Below are 13,609 nucleotides of genomic sequence, written 5' to 3'. Positions count from 1 at the left end.
ATTAAGACAGGCAACTTGCTTAGGTCACCTTCAGAGGAGCATGCTTGAAAACCTACCGAGTACAGTAGGTGACTCAGGGGTGACGTCAACAACCACAGCTTCCACAGAGGCCTGAAGCTGCTGTTGGACACTGGGAAGGTCAGTGAATTCGGACACAGACAGAGCATAATTGGGATCGTGGGATACTTTCTGTAATTCTCTGCTGTCAGAGCCTCTACTTCCAATTGCAAAGATCAAGACGCCCATCTGTTTGAGGGCTGCGGCTGGTGCGTCAACAGTGTCGAATGATTTTCCGCCACTCAGCAATACTAGGACCTGTGGAACTCCTTCCGGCCGCCTGCTTCCAGCAGAGGAAGTGAAAACGTTATCCCTCAAGTACTGGAGAGCTGCTCCCGTATTGAGGGGTCTTCCGCCTTTGTGCCTCAAACCCCTGACAGCATCAAGGATCTCTCCTTTTGTCGCGTACGTGTTCAAATAGAACTGGACAGCTGGATCCCTGCTGTACTGAACCACTGAGACACGGTCTTTGTTGTCATCTACACTGAGTGTCTCTACTACCCTTTGGACAAAGTCTCGCATTGCTGGGAAGCCAGTTCTAGTGCCGTCAGATCCATCCAGCAAGAACACCACATCCCTTCCTGCTGGCTGCTGTCTCACCACTAGGGAACATAAGACAATTTCAGGTTGAAGTAGCAAATTCTGCCCCTATGTAAGTCAGATTATAAAAGCTGATCTCCAAACATCAAAGTTATTTTATCAGTGCTAGTGAAACTCTTGTATTTCAGTTTGTAGATTTTTGACCTAGCCTGGGAAATGTATACATGAAATGACTTCAAACAACATCTTTCAAAACCTTGTCATGTCATATGTATCACTTTCTTACCCGTCACTGTTGGTGGCAAAGGTGTAACCCTTGCTAGCGCTGTGCTCATGACAGAGGAGAGTTGTGCTTGGACACTAGGGAGGTCGGTGAATTCAGAGACTGATAGCGCATAAGTAGGCTCGTATGATAACTTCTGCAGCTCTCTACTGTCAGAGGTCCTTGTTCCAATACCAATCACAAACACGCCCTGCTGTTTGAGAGCAGAGGCTGGGGCGTCAACATTGTCAAAAGACCTTCCCCCGGTTAGCAGGATCAACATTTGTTTGACACCTTGCCGATGTCTACTCCCCGAGGAGGTTGTAAAGACATTGTCCCTGACATATTGGAGGGCTGCCCCGGTGTTTAGGGGTCTTCCTCCTCTGTGTCTAAGCCCTCTGATTGCATCCACAGTATCCTCTTTTGTATTGTACGTGTTTAGATAGAAATGGACTTCAGCTTCTCTGCTGAATTGGACCACAGAAACACGGTCTTTGTTTTCTCCCACATTGAGCTTTTCCACCACTTTTTCGACAAAATCCCGCATGGCAGGGAAGCCGTTCCTTGCCGTCAGACATGAACTGCTTCAAACAACGTCTTTCAAAACCTTGTCATGTCATATGTATCACTTTCTTACCCGTCACTGTTGGTGGCAAAGGTGTAACCCTTGCTAGCGCTGTGCTCATGACAGAGGAGAGTTGTGCTTGGACACTAGGGAGGTCGGTGAATTCAGAGACTGATAGCGCATAAGTAGGCTCGTATGATAACTTCTGCAGCTCTCTACTGTCAGAGGTCCTTGTTCCAATACCAATCACAAACACGCCCTGCTGTTTGAGAGCAGAGGCTGGGGCGTCAACATTGTCAAAAGACCTTCCCCCGGTTAGCAGGATCAACATTTGTTTGACACCTTGCCGATGTCTACTCCCCGAGGAGGTTGTAAAGACATTGTCCCTGACATATTGGAGGGCTGCCCCCGTGTTTAGGGGTCTTCCTCCTCTGTGTCTAAGCCCTCTGATTGCATCCACAGTATCCTCTTTTGTATTGTACGTGTTTAGATAGAAATGGACTTCAGCTTCTCTGCTGAATTGGACCACAGAAACACGGTCTTTGTTTTCTCCCACATTGAGCTTTTCCACCACTTTTTCGACAAAATCCCGCATGGCAGGGAAGCCGTTCCTTGTGCCGTCAGAACCATCGAGGAGGAATACAATATCCTTTTTGGCAGTGTCAACTGAGAAAAGAAGGGAAGGCAAAAGAGTCAAAACCTTTGATCAAAGATGCCTCCCGGGTTCCCTGTCTACTAGAGAACTGTTTTGAAATGACAATATGTCTTAAGGTCTCTCACTTCTTACAGAAGCTAAACATGGCATAGATCATCACAACAGGCAAACTGGAAACTAAGCATGTAGCCAACAATTTCTTATCCTACTTGTGTTTAGAATTAAGACAGGCAACTGCTTAGGTCACCTTCAGAGGAGCATGCTTGAAAACCTACCGAGTACAGTAGGTGACTCAGGGGTGACGTCAACAACCACAGCTTCCACAGAGGCCTGAAGCTGCTGTTGGACACTGGGAAGGTCAGTGAATTCGGACACAGACAGAGCATAATTGGGATCGTGGGATACTTTCTGTAATTCTCTGCTGTCAGAGCCTCTACTTCCAATTGCAAAGATCAAGACGCCCATCTGTTTGAGGGCTGCGGCTGGTGCGTCAACAGTGTCGAATGATTTTCCGCCACTCAGCAATACTAGGACCTGTGGAACTCCTTCCGGCCGCCTGCTTCCAGCAGAGGAAGTGAAAACGTTATCCCTCAAGTACTGGAGAGCTGCTCCCGTATTGAGGGGTCTTCCGCCTTTGTGCCTCAAACCCCTGACAGCATCAAGGATCTCTCCTTTTGTCGCGTACGTGTTCAAATAGAACTGGACAGCTGGATCCCTGCTGTACTGAACCACTGAGACACGGTCTTTGTTGTCATCTACACTGAGTGTCTCTACTACCCTTTGGACAAAGTCTCGCATTGCTGGGAAGCCAGTTCTAGTGCCGTCAGATCCATCCAGCAAGAACACCACATCCCTTCCTGCTGGCTGCTGTCTCACCACTAGGGAACATAAGACAATTTCAGGTTGAAGTAGCAAATTCTGCCCCTATGTAAGTCAGATTATAAAAGCTGATCTCCAAACATCAAAGTTATTTTATCAGTGCTAGTGAAACTCTTGTATTTCAGTTTGTAGATTTTTGACCTAGCCTGGGAAATGTATACATGAAATGACTTCAAACAACATCTTTCAAAACCTTGTCATGTCATATGTATCACTTTCTTACCCGTCACTGTTGGTGGCAAAGGTGTAACCCTTGCTAGCGCTGTGCTCATGACAGAGGAGAGTTGTGCTTGGACACTAGGGAGGTCGGTGAATTCAGAGACTGATAGCGCATAAGTAGGCTCGTATGATAACTTCTGCAGCTCTCTACTCTCAGAGGTCCTTGTTCCAATACCAATCACAAACACGCCCTGCTGTTTGAGAGCAGAGGCTGGGGCGTCAACATTGTCAAAAGACCTTCCCCCGGTTAGCAGGATCAACATTTGTTTGACACCTTGCCGATGTCTACTCCCCGAGGAGTTTGTAAAGACATTGTCCCTGACATATTGGAGGGCTGCCCCGGTGTTTAGGGGTCTTCCTCCTCTGTGTCTAAGCCCTCTGATTGCATCCACAGTATCCTCTTTTGTATTGTACGTGTTTAGATAGAAATGGACTTCAGCTTCTCTGCTGAATTGGACCACAGAAACACGGTCTTTGTTTTCTCCCACATTGAGCTTTTCCACCACTTTTTCGACAAAATCCCGCATGGCAGGGAAGCCGTTCCTTGTGCCGTCAGAACCATCGAGGAGGAATACAATATCCTTTTTGGCAGTGTCAACTGAGAAAAGAAGGGAAGGCAAAAGAGTCAAAACCTTTGATCAAAGATGCCTCCCGGGTTCCCTGTCTACTAGAGAACTGTTTTGAAATGACAATATGTCTTAAGGTCTCTCACTTCTTACAGAAGCTAAACATGGCATAGATCATCACAACAGGCAAACTGGAAACTAAGCATGTATCCAACAATTTCTTATCCTACTTGTGTTTAGAATTAAGACAGGCAACTGCTTAGGTCACCTTCAGAGGAGCATGCTTGAAAACCTACCGAGTACAGTAGGTGACTCAGGGGTGACGTCAACAACCACAGCTTCCACAGAGGCCTGAAGCTGCTGTTGGACACTGGGAAGGTCAGTGAATTCGGACACAGACAGAGCATAATTGGGATCGTGGGATACTTTCTGTAATTCTCTGCTGTCAGAGCCTCTACTTCCAATTGCAAAGATCAAGACGCCCATCTGTTTGAGGGCAGCGGCTGGTGCGTCAACAGTGTCAAATGATTTTCCGCCACTCAGCAATACTAGGACCTGTGGAACTCCTTCCGGCCGCCTGCTTCCAGCAGAGGAAGTGAAAACGTTATCCCTCAAGTACTGGAGAGCTGCTCCCGTATTGAGGGGTCTTCCGCCTTTGTGCCTCAAACCCCTGACAGCATCAAGGATCTCTCCTTTTGTCGCGTACGTGTTCAAATAGAACTGGACAGCTGGATCCCTGCTGTACTGAACCACTGAGACACGGTCTTTGTTGTCATCTACACTGAGTGTCTCTACTACCCTTTGGACAAAGTCTCGCATTGCTGGGAAGCCAGTTCTAGTGCCGTCAGATCCATCCAGCAAGAACACCACATCCCTTCCTGCTGGCTGCTGTCTCACCACTAGGGAACATAAGACAATTTCAGGTTGAAGTAGCAAATTCTGCCCCTATGTAAGTCAGATTATAAAAGCTGATCTCCAAACATCAAAGTTATTTTATCAGTGCTAGTGAAACTCTTGTATTTCAGTTTGTAGATTTTTGACCTAGCCTGGGAAAAAAAAACTTAAATCTCACTGTAAGCTCAACCCTGTTTGCAGTGATGTGAAAGTGTTTATCCTTCTTTTCTTTTCACTTTTTTCATATATTTCTCCGACATTGCTTCAGAACAACTAATCAATTAAAAATACTGGTCATAGAGAACAGAAATATATAATGTCAACAGTTTTAACTGGGTTTTTTCTTATTGTGAGAGACATATCCAACCTTATATTTTTCTTTGTTGGAAAAATTTTTGCTGTTTAAACATGTTTGGATACCGACTCTCACTTTGGTCTAAAACTTTCCGAAACTTTAGAAATGCCTTTTAATTCTTTTCTATCCATTTCCCAAACTGATAGACATTAATTACCTTCTCCCACATTTTTTTCTGAATTTATTTGGATTTCGACATGATGTCCAGCTGTTGAGGATCTATTGGTGTTTTTCATTTTGTCAGGCAGGTCCTGTTTTAAATAGAGATGGGCCGATCCCATATTACTATCAGTATGAAAAACCAACACCTGTGATACGTCTCCTGCCGTAACACCGGCTCCTAACTGTAGAGCTGCACAGTTTCAGGGGATGTGGAGGGAAAATCCAGAGCTGACTGTTACACAAGGCTTAATTCACCACTCAAACTTTATTTTGCTTTTGGTCAATAAGTGTCAAGTTTGAAGTTTTAACATGGCTCATTAACATCTCCAACGCATCACTCAACCCACACCGGTAACGGGCGTTGGAAAAGAAGATACGTCAGAGATGACAACATCCATGATAAAGATACCGGTGGAAAGACCACAGTGCCAGAACTACAAATGTGATCGGAGGAATTTATGTCTGGAGGAATGTTTTTCGGTTTCTCAGGGTGAGTTTCAGAAATTGTATTACTTTTAGAACATTATTACAATACATAGCATGCCACTAACACACATATCTAGGTCTGCCCGTTCCTGGGCTGCACTGCTAAAGCTACATTCGTAACACCTACAATAAAATAATTATTATGTTTTCCTTTGGGGTTGAAGAAAACATTTTCTAACTTGTTATATTTATTATTTTCTTATCATTATATGAGGGAATCCCTTGTTAGCTGGTCCCAGGCCTGCTAACAGGGCTAACAGGACAGAAACTCACAGCCTTGTTGGAAGATGGAACAAAAGCTCAAAACTTCAAAAATATATATTTATAAGTGAAATCATACCTGTTGAGAGGCGTGATGGGGCAATTCGATTCCGTGAACGGTAGGAATGGCAATCTTTGTTTTTTTTTACAATTTACCTTGCTAATGATGCTTCACATGTTATTTAAATACAACTGGTGCAAATGGGTGGAGAATATAAATATTTCATGGTGCAGGAGAGGATGTTTGTTTCTGTATTTTGGTTCAAACAAATATTATTTCTGTCCTTTCCTTCTCCATTTATTATCTATTTTACATTATGTTTTTAATTGCACTTTCTGACTCATGTGACCGAAGGTTTGGTGCATTTTATATTTGCATGTGTGTCCAAGGTAGTTAACCTATTGCTTTTGTCAGTTTCAGGTTTTTTATGTTACATTTACTGTTATGCTCCTGATTGCATTTACTGAACAAATTAAAGTTGTTCAGTAACAACTGAATCTTGTAAAGCTATTGGTATATTGAAGTATGTTTTACTGAGCTATGAAATAAATTTGTAATTCACTACATTTCTGTTTGTTTAAAAAAACTTTTAAAGTCAATTCAGCAGTTTTTCTGTATTGGTTTGGTATTGGCAGATACTAAACCTCAGATATCTGTATTGGTATCGGGAGTGAAAACGGTGGATCGGTGCATCCCTAGTTTTAAATGATGCCTTGAGAACAAATGAGTAATCAGGCTTGGAGCTCAGGTGTGGTAAATCACTTTTTGCTTTAATGGGGGCCATACAGGTTTAAAAACACCATTTAAAAACTTCATGTCATGTTACTTGTCTTTGACTAATATTTTAATGGGTTTGATGTTCTGAAACACTGAAGTTTGACAAAAGTGCAAGAAATAGGAAATCAGTAAGGCGCAAACACTTTTCACGCCACTATGTATATATGTGACTTTTAAACATTCGCCCTTACCTTCTGTCGTCTCCTGACTCTTCATTCCAGTAAGTCGCCTCATCAGAAGTTGTTGAATACGAGGCAGATTTACAAAGTCAGGGACAGAGTAGGTGTAGTCTGTGTCAGATGAAATGGCCTGCATTTCAGCTGAATTCGACTGTCTTGAGCCAACTGCCAATATGACAACGCCCCCACGTTTTAGTGCTGTTGCCGGGCCCCGAGGTGAATCTCTTGACCTTCCCCCAGCCAATACAACGAGTATTTGCTTGGCCCCTTCATTTTTTCGTCCACCAGCGTTTGAGACAAAAACTTTGTCTTTTACAAACTGTAGAGCTGCCCCAATATACTGAGGTCGGCCGCCTTTTGGCTTAAGGCTCGCAATGTGCTGGAGAACATCATCTTTTGTGGCATAGGAATCGAGACTGAAACTGATTTCAGCATTGTTGCTGTACTGCACAACAGCAACTTTGTCCTGTTCATGGTCTAGATCAAAATTTTGAACCAGGTTTGCAATAAATTCACGAATGGTGCTGAATGTGTTCCTGACGTCATCGGATCCATCAATGAGAAATACAATATCTCTTTTCATTGTGGAGCTTGAACCTAAGAATGTGAATCATCAGATACATTTTGATAGTGCTGCTGAACAACCAAATATAGTCGTCACCAAAATATAGTCAATATAGTTGAATGTTCTGTCTTTTAAGTGAGAGAAAGAGTTTCACTTACCAATCCCTGGGCTAACAGAGCCTCTGAGAGTGGCAGTGGCTGACAACAGCTGTTGTCTCACCAGTGGAAAATCAGATGATTCCCTGAGAAAATACCACGCCCCTGGGGCCAACTGCTCCATCTCAAACCTGTCTGCACTGTCCACTCCAACAGCAAATAGAACAATTCCAGCATTTTTTAACATTCCCACTGGGCGTAAGATATCATCCTCAGACTTTCTCCCACTTGCAAGAATCAGTACCTGTGGGACTCCCTGCTGGAGCCGGCTTCCAGATGAAGCAGTGAAGATCGTATTCCTCACAAAATCAATGGCTCTGCCGGTGTTTACTGAGCCACCTCCTTTCAGTTGCACATTGCTCAGGTGATTCAAGGTGTCCTCCTTCAGTGAGTATTTATTCAAGGTAAAGTCAGCAGTGGGTTCTGTGCTGTACTGGACCAAAGCAACCTGTGCTTTACTTGGCCCAATTTCTAACTTCTTGACAAAGTCCGTCACAAACTCCAAAATTAGTCTTTCATTAGGTTGCATGTTATCGGATCCGTCAACAAGGAAAACAATATCAGCTTTCTGATGATCTGTGTCTACATCTGTAGAAGTGTCTGAAATGTATACAAGCACATATAGACAAGTTCATAAATTTGAAAAGAAAGTTAATTATCAGCCATCTTGAGAACTCTTATATTTTGCTTCTTACCAGTTGTGAACTCAGTGGTTACTTGTGAGTCCCTCAGTTTGGTTTCCACAGATGTGTAAATTCTTTGCAGGTTTTCATAGCTTGGAACATAAAAATAATGTCCAGGTGTGTGAGCCACTGTTTGCATTTCCAGTGTATCGGCATTCTTTGTTCCAATACTCAAAGTCTTTATCCCCTTGGCTTTCAGTATCTGTGCTGGTCCTCTAACATCATCTCCAGACCTACCACCACTAAACAAATACAGATGCTGAGAAGCCACATCGGCTCCTCTGCCTCCCACTGAAGCAGCAAAGACATGGTCCTTGACAAACTCCAGTGCTTTACCGATGTTAAGCGGCTGTCCCAGCTTATGCCTCATCGTTCTAATGGAACTGAGCACATCGCTCTTAGATGAATAGGAGTTCAAGTAGAAATTAGCTGTGGCGTCACGGCTGTATTGAACAACAGCTACTTGGTCTCCGTTATGACTCACGTTTAAATTTTCAACAATTCTTTGAATAAAGGCTCGAATTTCTTCAAAGCCATTTCTTGAGTCATATGAGCCATCAATTAGAAAAACTACATCACTTTTCTTTGAATCTGCAACAAAAACAAGAAGCATAGATTAAAGGCAGTCAGGTTTTCTCATGTTGACTTTCCAGTCTGATTCTTTTAAACAAAATCAGAATCAGAGCAGATCTTACCAAAATCTACTGAATGCACCACATGTTGGGAAGGCTCTCTCAACAAAGACATCACATCCTGCTTGACAGTGGAAAGTTCTTCGTAGTCGGTAACAGAGAGTGCATATCTGGGTTCATGAGATATTGTCTGAAGCTCTAAGGTGTCTGCATCACTAGTCCCGATGGCAACTATAGAAACACCCATTTCCTTTAGCAACCTTACTGAGGTTCTTATGTCATCCCCAGATCTTCCTCCGCTCAGCAGGATTAGTATCTGTGGGACGCCCTGCTGGATCCTACTTCCTGACTCTGGAGTAAAGACATAGTCTCTCACATACTGGAGAGCAGCTCCAATGTTTTTAGGATAACCTCCTTTGTGAGTCAGACCATCAACCGCTTTGAGAACATCATCCTCAATCACGTAGCGACTCAGGTTAAAATTAATCTCAGCGGTGCTGCTGTACTGGACCACAGCCACGTGGTCGCTGTCGGGACCAACGCTTAAGTCTCTCACTATTCTCTGGACAAAATCTGTGATATCTGGGAATCTTCGCTGAGAATCATCCGAGCCATCAATCAGAAACACAATGTCTCTGCTGCTGGGATCTGTAATCAGATGAACCAGACAAGTTGGCTGATTCAGTGAATGGAGACTGACTAAAACTAAGTATTCATCAAGCTGTGAGAAAGGTGTGAAGTCTAGCTGTTAAAATCTTACCATAAGACGCTGTTGTGGCAACATACTTCTTACCCGTCTGAATGGATGTGAGGATTTCTTGTTCAGTGTCTGACATGTCACTGGAATCTGCTGCAAGGAAAGCATGACTGGCTTCCTGGGAAATGGACTGCATCTCAAGGATGTCTGCATTCTTTATTCCCACCACAAACATCATCACACCAATTTCTTTTAGGTTTTCCGCAGCTTTCCTGACATCGTCATTTGACCGTCCGCTAGTCAGAAGAACCAGAGTCTGAGGGACTCCTTGTTGGCGTCTACTTCCAGAGGAAGGTGTGAAAACATTTTCCTTGACGTAATTCAGAGCTGCACCTGTGTTGCGCGACCTGCCTCCTTTGTGTCTGATCGTTTTTAAACTGTCGGCAGCGCTCTGCTGTGATTTGTGTGTGTTCAGGAGAAACTCAACAGAAGGTTCATTGCTGTATTGAACCACAGAAACTTGATCTTTCCTCTCACCTACAGTGAGTTTCTCCACCATCTGCTGAACAAAGCCACGCACTTGTGTGAAGTCACTCAACATTTCATCAGAGGAATCCATTAAAAACACAATGTCTCGTTGCATGAACTCTCTTTGTTGCGTGGAACCTTAACAGAAAACAAAACGTGGAGTTGGTGGATTTTTTTCATGATCTGCAGCTTCATCCTCAGAGATAGCTGCTTGTCCCTTAAAACACAAACTGTCTTGTAGATTAAACTTTAAAAACTCTTTAACTGATTAGTTTGTTCCCCATTTTTAAGTCAATACAAATCTTTTAATAATCAATAATATGATTGTAGGACCCGCTCTGTTTCATCTCCTATCAATCCAAACAGATAATAAATTTCTCTGTTATGAATCCCAAATTATTTGACTTGTGGCAAATCAGAATCAATGCAAGCTGCATAACCACTTTACAAAAATAATAACAATAAAAAGTGTAATTTGTAGAAACCCAGCAGGAAGACTCTGCTGGGTTTCTGTTCCCTGCGTCACGGTGGGAACTCTGAAAACAGAAGGTGCTCCTGGATCAGAGCCTCAAACCCTGGGAGCAAATGGCTGCTCTCACTAGAAATGTTTCAACTGTCATGCCAACTGTAAGCAAACTTTAGAAATGTTGCAAAAGAGAAGAAGAAGGAAACTGTTAGGTGTGTCTCCATCTACTGGTTTACGGCGAATCATCGAGGCTACGCTGAGCGTGAGTTCATCAGAGGTCGACTCTACGCATGGCTGGAATAAACAGGAAGTAGAAATCACGCAGACCCACCAGTGGATGGGAAAGTTACTACATCAGAACTTATTTGGCTAATGTGTTTTCATCTCCTTTAGCGCAATAACTAAAGGTACTTATGTACCTCTTATTTACAAGAGGTAAGTAAGAGCAGTTATATCCAGCAGTTATCTGTATATAACTGCTGTATATACTGTATAGATAATCTAGTCCTGTTTACAGTCTGTACACTCATAGCCTGTATATACATATATTTACAGTTTCAGCATATTTTAAAAAACCCTTCAATGTCCATATTTAATATATAGTTGGGTTTTTTTGCTAAGCGCTTCTGGATGGATGCAAACTGCTTTTCGTTGCTTTGAACGTGTGACGTGCAAAGACAGTAAAGTTATTCTATTCAAGTTTTTATGCTCAGGCGTTCACTTCCACTTACAGTTAGCTTGGCAGCAAACCTTTTCACCTACAAATGCAAATTGTTTCTAGGTGAACAAAGTTAGATGCTAAACTTGTGTAAAAACTTTTCCACAAGTTATTTGTCTGAATCTACTCAGAAAATGTCTGCTCATCTGGCCAGAACGGCAAATCAAAGCTGAAACCGTTAGCATCGTACTCAGGTCTTGATGTCATGCGTCTCGTCTTTATCTTATTAAATGTCTGCTGTCAGACCCGGCATTCCCTTTTACATATTCCAACCTTGGACAACATTTTTTGTACATGTGAAAAAATATTTTTACTGACTTAAAAACAGAAAAAAGTGCATTATTTTACTAAGAAGCGCCAGTTTTTGGAATCAAATTTGGGATGATTTAGTTCTTTAAGGGATGGTTGGGTTAGCTACTGCCTGCTAAACTCAGATTCAGAAATGTACATGTTCTTACCTAAAGCATTAAGTGCTCTTTCTCTGGGCTGTTGCCGTGGCACCCTTTGCACCAAAGACACAAGCTGCTGATGAATGCTTCCAATGTCATCAAATGTAAGAACAGAGAAGGCATAGGATGGGTTGTGAGCAACCGATTGGAGCTCTAAAATGTCAGCAGTTTTTGTTCCGACGCAGAAAGGAACAACTTTTTCCTTTTTCAGATCTGCAGCAGCTCTTGTGACATCGTCTCCGGATCTTCCCCCAGTCAACAGAATCAGTATCTGAGGGACTCCCTCCTTGTATCGACTCCCTGAGGATTCTGCGAAAGCGTTCCTCCTCACCTGCTCCAGAGCTCCGCCAGTATTTCGGGGTTGGCCCCCTCTATGGTCCAGCTGTCGGACTGCATTCAGAACAGCTTGTTTGTCTGTGTAGGTGTTCAGACTGAAATGTGTTTGTTGATCTTGGCTGTACTGAACCACAGAAACACGGTCTTTGTTTTCACCAACACTGAGGGTTTCTACTACTTGTTGGACAAAAGTTTTCATCGCTGGGAAGCCACTCAGCGTGTCATCGGAGCCGTCCAACAGAAACACAATGTCTCTTTCAGGAGACTCTAGCTCAACTAGAAGAGAATGCAAGTTTTACGATTAGACATAATGTACAAAAGCTGTAGATGTGCTGCAAACAGTTTAGCAGAGCAAAACCAGTTGGGAGTGAAAGACTAAGAAGCTTTTGCAGTAAAAAAGTATTCAAAGCTTAAATACTTTGGGCAAATGTTTAATCAAGAAGAATATTGTGAAACGAAGGGAATATTCCTCTTTCTTAAATTAAAGATGGAGAGAAGCAACACATTTTATATTTTTATAAACAGTACAAGGAAACTGTACTTGCATAGTTCTTTAAGTCCAGCGGACCTGAAAGCACTTCACACTACATTCAGTCATTCACCCATTCATGAATAATAATCAGTCAATGATGTGTTTATCATTGGCTCAAGGAAGAGCTGCAGAAGCAAGAGAAATCTTCTCCAAGGTCCGAGAAGAAAAATATTCAGAGCAAATCAAGAAACAATGCAACCTAGATGTTGCATCTTCCAAAAGGAACAAAAAGCATGAAACTGATCGACTGATGAAGAAGATGATGCAGTTTCATTGGCATTAAAGTCTGCAGAGTTTGTGGCAGCGGGACACTAGCAGGGAGGCTGTAAATCTATGATGCTTCTTACCCACGCCAGAAGGAGGCTGAGTTTGTACTTCAGTCTGGATGAATGCAGCCATCTCAGGCTGAATGGACAGAAGTTCACTGAAGACAGGAAAGTTGAAAAGAAACCTGGAGGAGGAGGCAATTTTCTCAAGTTCCTCCTGGTCAGCATCTTTCATTCCAATGACGAAAGAAAAAACTCCAACTTGCTTCAGGTCCAAAGCAGCGCTGGAGACATCGTCACTGGACGTACCACCGGTCATCACGACCAGGACCTGAGGGACTCCCTCCAGGCGCCTGCTGCCAGAGGTCGCTGAAAAAACATGTCTTCGCACAAACTCCAGCGCAGCGCCGGTGTTACGAGTTCTTCCTCCTTTATGTCGAAGCGCCCTGATGGCATAGATAACTGCCTTTTTGGTTTTGTGGGTTGCCAGGTTAAAGTAAACCGTGGCATCATCACTGTACTGCACAACAGCTAACCGAACGCCATCTTTGCCAACATCCAGCTCTTCTGCCATTCTTCTGAGAAACTCTCGGAAAGCTGGAAGTCCGTTTCTGGAATCGTCTGATCCGTCAAGGAGAAACACTACGTCCCTCTTACTGCTGAACGTGTCAACTGGTTGATACATGGATAGACAAGGTGGTTGTAAATGGAGGATTTCTGTCTT

General features: G+C 43.2%; 1 protein-coding gene across 8 annotated transcripts in view; it reads right to left on the bottom strand.

The window, feature by feature from the left end:
- The window catches only part of col6a3 (collagen, type VI, alpha 3), a 58,676-nt gene that overhangs the window by 29,218 nt on the left and 15,849 nt on the right, over positions 1-13,609 (bottom strand). For 5 of the 8 annotated variants that reach the window (XM_032567205.1, XM_032567206.1, XM_032567208.1 and 2 more), the window contains 12 exons: positions 12,967-13,557; positions 11,761-12,363; positions 9,654-10,256; positions 8,957-9,541; positions 8,274-8,852; positions 7,582-8,178; positions 6,871-7,455; positions 4,040-4,642; positions 3,182-3,775; positions 2,355-2,957; positions 1,497-2,090; positions 57-659 (listed from right to left, as the gene is read on the bottom strand). The exons of 1 other annotated variant lie outside the window; for it this stretch is intronic. In XM_032567205.1, the coding sequence (XP_032423096.1) occupies positions 57-659; positions 1,497-2,090; positions 2,355-2,957; positions 3,182-3,775; positions 4,040-4,642; positions 6,871-7,455; positions 7,582-8,178; positions 8,274-8,852; positions 8,957-9,541; positions 9,654-10,256; positions 11,761-12,363; positions 12,967-13,557 (7,140 nt within the window). Of the gene's footprint in view, positions 1-56; positions 660-883; positions 1,383-1,496; positions 2,091-2,354; positions 2,958-3,181; positions 3,776-4,039; positions 4,643-6,870; positions 7,456-7,581; positions 8,179-8,273; positions 8,853-8,956; positions 9,542-9,653; positions 10,257-11,760; positions 12,364-12,966; positions 13,558-13,609 lie in introns of all 8 variants that reach the window. 2 more of the 8 variants (XM_032567212.1, XM_032567209.1) reach the window with 2 other exon arrangements.

The sequence above is a fragment of the Xiphophorus hellerii genome, chromosome 7 (genome assembly GCF_003331165.1).
Source record: "Xiphophorus hellerii strain 12219 chromosome 7, Xiphophorus_hellerii-4.1, whole genome shotgun sequence".
Classification (NCBI taxonomy): Eukaryota; Metazoa; Chordata; class Actinopteri; order Cyprinodontiformes; family Poeciliidae; genus Xiphophorus; species Xiphophorus hellerii.
The sequence above is the reverse complement of the archived record's forward strand: the minus strand, read 5'-3'. Positions and strand labels throughout refer to the sequence as shown.